Consider the following 5344-nt stretch of genomic DNA (forward strand, 5'->3'; position numbering starts at 1 on the left):
AGCAAGGATTTGTGTCTTTGCTATATTAAAATGCCCCATAAAAGACACAAGCTTTGCTACAATATCCAGCAAAACATGAATCTGGTAAACAAAAATTCTTTTCCATCCTTTAACAGTAACCACAGAGATAAACCACACAGTTCTAGAAATCCACCAGCAGAACAATGACGGCCAAGCAGCCCACAAAAGCTGTTAGAATGCGCTAACTAGGCAAGGAGTCAGATGTTACGTGCTGTTTAACAGTGAGCTGAGCAATATTAAACAGCAGTATTTACAGCAGCCAAAGCTAGAAGCAGCTAAGAAAGCCAAACCACTAGCAGTTCAATTACCAGCAGTAGGTTTTACCTACAGATCTTACAGTTTATCTAGTTTTTATTAGAGTTCTTGCGATTTTGGCTTTGTTAATGGGTTTCTGGTTTTTTTTCACATTCTACTGTTTTACTTCCCCTGAGAATGGATATTGATATTAGTGCTTCTTGTTTCAATTGGTCATGAGTAAGAGACACGATTATGGTTTTTTTCACTGAGAATTTTATAAAAAACAGGTGTGTACAATAGATATCCATCTGCACAGGGTAGGTCTTCAAGGACACAGGTCTTAGCAAAAAGCCCTTGTCAGATCACAAAGCAAGGTTTGCTACCTTGAAAGGAAGTATGTACATAGAAACCAAATTCTTTTAGTGTCTCTATTATTTCTTACCATCCTCTTTCTAGTCCCCTTAATCCGTGAAAGAGAGATGACCAAAATTGCATGCATTAGTCCAGATGAAGATGAATATTTGCAATATATCATGGTATTAAAACATTTTTGATACCATCCTCTGCCCCACTCTGAACATTTTGCTGTTTTGACTGCTGCTACACTGATCAGAGGTTTAAGCTGAAAAGCCATAACAAATCTGTTTTTTTCTAGATAATTACCGTTAGTAAGTAATTTCATTCAAATTACATCTTTTTTCTAATGGGCGTTACCTAGCACTAATTCATCTGCCACTGTGCTGTCTTTAGTTCTTCTGAAGAGTCACACTGTATGTGGGCAAAGCAAACATGATTTTAGCCATAAATGAGACAGTGCTGAGCATGGTTTGTCTGTGGCCATATTTCTAGCTAAACGACGTTCAGTCGTGCATCGTCTGTCTCTGACCATGAAGCCCTTTGTAAGCAACAAGTATTTTTTTAAGTGTACAGAAAATTTCAATATTTATGTAAGCATCTTTCATCTACTGGATAGCTGAAGATTAGGAAGAACAAGTTGTTTAGATAATAGAATTCTTTGTTTAGATCAAAATGAAACAGTTTCTGAATTTGGCACTTGAAGATTATATAGTTTCTGCACGTGTGTCATTATTGTAAGGGGACATAAATAGGTTTGTGCTAGGTAAACACCTTTTGTTTAACCATCAGTATGATTTTGTGTGCAGGAAAGACAAAAGGAAAAATAAAAATTGCTTTCATCATTATTTTTGTATTTATATTGCTGTAATAAAATAAAGTGGCTTAATAATCTTGCCCCAAATGCTGAATTATATCAGAATAGTTACAGGTCAGTCAGTTATTATGCTTTAAAATAATGTCCAAGAGCTTTTGGTCCACTTTATTTGGTAATACATAAGTGAGACATAGGTACAAAAATGCAATTTTATTTCTTTAAGTTAGCACAGATGTCTGATAAAAGAATAAATAGAAAGTGCACTTTAAGGCCTCGATTCTAAAAATAGACAAGTGGCATAGAACCCTTGGCTGTGTGTGGGGCGTACCAACGTGCACGGGCATACCATCTGCTTGCAGCATCAGGGCCTTTACATTACTAAAAGTATAGCCAAGATTATGAACTACAGTTCACTAGTTACAAGTACCTTTCTAGCCTCCAGCAGATTGCGTTTATATTTGTAATGATTTATGTGTTTTTTGCTAGGTTCCCCAAGGCGTGCTAGACATGAAACAAACAAATAAGAAGTGATATGAGAACATACATATAGACACTTCGGCTTAGAGCAGCAATTCATCTGGGTTTGAGCTCTGGCAATGGCAAATTTGGAGGCAACCACCATTATTCCTACTGAGAAAATGTTCTTATTAGTCAGAAATGATTGAGGGTCCTAAGCACATATGTGCATATACCATTCAAAATAATTTTGTATTTGCTGCTTTTTTAAATTATTCTTATCGTAATTGATTTTTTCTGTCCATATTTATGTCCGATTCTTTTTGAGTCCTGCTTAGAGTTTGAATGTATTACAGCTAATGGTTCCTCTCCCAGGTTGATTTCTGCTTGTTAATGGTTCTCATTTTGGGGATTTGGCAAACTGAGATCCCAATTCTACAAAAAAATGCATATGAGTGATTTTATTTATAAGAGCCACTGGTCTCACAAACAAAAAATACTTACACATGAGGCCTAACACAATATACAGAAATTCAGAGAATAGATAGTTTACAGAGAAAATGAGAGACAAAAAATATATATTGCAAGATTTTTGTTTCAATTGTAATTGTCTGGTATAGAATCATTTCCCAGTTCTATAGTTAGGGCCATGCTTAGACATGTGCTACCATCTCTGCTCCCACTGTTTCTGCAGTTAATTATAGGTTATCATCTTCTGGAGGAGGGGAAGGTAATCAAACCCTCCCTTCATTTCAGTATTTTGCAAAATTTCATTCTTCTATTTAATACAGAATTTGTTTTAATTTTATCCCATTGTACTTTAATCTTAAGCTTTGCCTTCCACTTTAATTTTTTATGTTTGCAGTCTTTAATCCTAAATTATTATCATGCAGCTTTTGCTATGTAATTAATGTTTGTCTGATTTTAAGCCGCCTTCTGAAAATAAATGTGGATTTAAGTTTACATATTTTCATTAGTACAAAGTTAAACAAAATTTAACCCTAGGCAAAATGGTGCCCTATTCTGGAGACAGGTTCTACTACATTTATTCATTGTTGGTTAATAGTACAAGTGGGCCTAGTGATTACATACAAATGCTGTCCATGTAAGAGTAGTAGAACTGGTCTTAAATGATTTTTCAACTTTCTTACTGTTTTGGGTTTCTTTTGCTTTTTATGCTGGGAATGTATAAGATACATTAGCCATTTAAAAGATACCCAGAAATTAGCAGCAATGGTCATGGGTGGACTGTAAATACATTTTATTATTTGGTTGTGAAATGTCTAACTCAATGGGGCTACAATCTTGAATGAAGCCTTTAATCCTTATTGCAGTTTGAATAAATAATAATAAAATGCCCTACTTGATCAATGATATACAGACATGTGCTTACTTGGACAGACATAATGCTCTGGCTTATTTCATTATGGCTTTGTTTTAAAGAGTACATCCATGTAAGCTTTGTCCAGATCGATGGATTTCTTCTGCATTGCTGCCCGCAAATGCTCAGGGAGCAGCCTCCGACTTCTTATCTCACCCAGGACAATATCATCCTTGTTTCGAGGTCTCTGGGTCCTAGCATCCTCGAGGGCACTGTGTACATCCTGCAGTTTCATCTGAAGCCAGTCCTGTCTCTCCACGGTGTGTCGATGCTCTCCAAGATTATGCATTAATTGCATCTCACTCACTGATCTTTTCCTGCATGAAAGAAAAGCAAAGAAAGGGACTCACAGTGGCCCCTCTTGAAGTCTAGATCTTCACTCAAAAAAACAGGTTTGGGAACTTTTGTGAGGTATCGCAATACAGAGCCATAGAACCTACCTTTCTAATTTGTAAGGGATAGAATGACATCTGGAGACGAGAAGGAGGGTGGATGGTGATTTGTTATTGGTAATGGGTATATTAGTGAGAAGGTGTCAAAAATGGGAAGTAGTCCAGTTTGTGACAATGTTGTTTGACTATATATTTATCATTTATTTTAGCTGTTGTAGGTGAGCCTAGGGCTTGTACGATAATAGGTAACTGGTTAATAAAACTATGGCATTTATTCAGTGGTAGTTTTCTGTGAACACTAGAGCTAAGGAAGCATGATTTCCTGTGGATTTGTGTCTCGGTGCTGATTGATGTTAGTGTCTAAGTGCAAGTTCTAGCTAGATTCTCGCACAGTAAAAAAGATGCTTTCCTGTGTAGACCCCCCCAAGCATCTAATAAGAGATGCAGCTTACCCAATGATATTCCTAAGGGAACACTTATATGATTTTTCTCCCTCTACTCAGCTGCCTATTTTAAAAAAATGTGTAAAGGCTCAGAGTATCTGAGATCTCTACAGCTGTATCTAGAGGACAGAGTTTGGCCAGCTTGGCCAAAGGGTTCAAAAGCAGGGTCAGAAAGACTCACATACACATAAACTTACAAACAGACAAACCAACCATGTTCTCAAGAACAGCTAAAGTCATCCTCCAAACTTTGGAAGTGTATAATAATGTACTTACATCATTGGTCTTCCATCAGAGTTTGTAAAAAAGCATATGGCATATAAAATGATTGCAGTCCTGGCCAGATTTTTTATAGAAGTCATTTTGTCTACAAAGATAGAAATGAATACATGTATAAATCTGTATTTCAAGGAATTTCTGTTAATTCCAAAGAAATTTGGTTTAGAAAAAAGTTGAAAAAAGACATCAAGAGAAGTGATTTTGATTTTTTTTTTTTTTGTGATATGGGTTAGAGCAAGGAATGCAGATAAAGAATTTAGTTCTAATACTAATTTTGTGAGCAACTTACTGTTACTTTGTAGGCAAGTCTAAGAACTTTGGTCAGCCTCAGTTGCCCTGCATCATCATCATATAGGTACCCATCTCTTGGATAATTGGGTGAAAAGCACCCTGTTCTTCCATTAATACTATTATTATTATTATTAAAAATCATATGCTCCGAGTATGTTGAAATTTCACTAGCTATGCAAGTGAAAAGTTTTGTTCTTTTGTCTATTTCTTTTGCATATTCTTTAGAATGAAGAGGCTGGTACTTTCCTTGACAATTTTGCATAGAGGCATCACTCTACTGAGTTATGTCATTCCCCATTTAATTACATAAGAGAAATCAGAACTGAGCCCCTCATTTTTTTCAGTGATAATCCTTCATTGCCAGTATGAATTCCACTCTGCTTTGTACATCATCAGCAAAACTGCCACTTGGGATATATTTGGAAAATATTTATTACTGATGACGCTACAACAGGCAGAAATGACACAGTCCAAATACCAGTTTCCAGTTTGGATTTTCAGTATTGGCAGCCAGAAAAGGCATCTTTTTGTTATAGCTTAAGAAATTTGATACAGAGTAACTGAAACTTAAGAAATATAAAACTCCACAATGCCATTTTTTGCAATATTTTCTGCAGCTCTACTCTAGGTCAGAAAAGCAGTTATTACATGGTATCTTACATGAGAGTATGAA

At 35.9% G+C, this 5344-nt stretch overlaps 1 protein-coding gene across 1 annotated transcript; it reads right to left on the reverse strand.

Annotated features, from left to right (window-relative positions):
- Positions 1–3309: 3309 nt before the first annotated feature.
- Positions 3310–4463, reverse strand: PTH (parathyroid hormone). The gene is made up of 2 exons (XM_009334488.1): positions 4378–4463; positions 3310–3583 (listed from the first exon to the last, which is right to left on the reverse strand). The coding sequence occupies exons 1-2, from the start codon at positions 4461–4463 to the stop codon at positions 3310–3312; spliced, it is 360 nt and encodes a 119-aa protein (XP_009332763.1).
- Positions 4464–5344: the final 881 nt, after the last annotated feature.

This window comes from Pygoscelis adeliae, unplaced genomic scaffold (assembly GCF_000699105.1).
Source record: "Pygoscelis adeliae isolate BGI_AS28 unplaced genomic scaffold, ASM69910v1 Scaffold171, whole genome shotgun sequence".
Lineage (NCBI taxonomy): Eukaryota > Metazoa > Chordata > Aves > Sphenisciformes > Spheniscidae > Pygoscelis > Pygoscelis adeliae.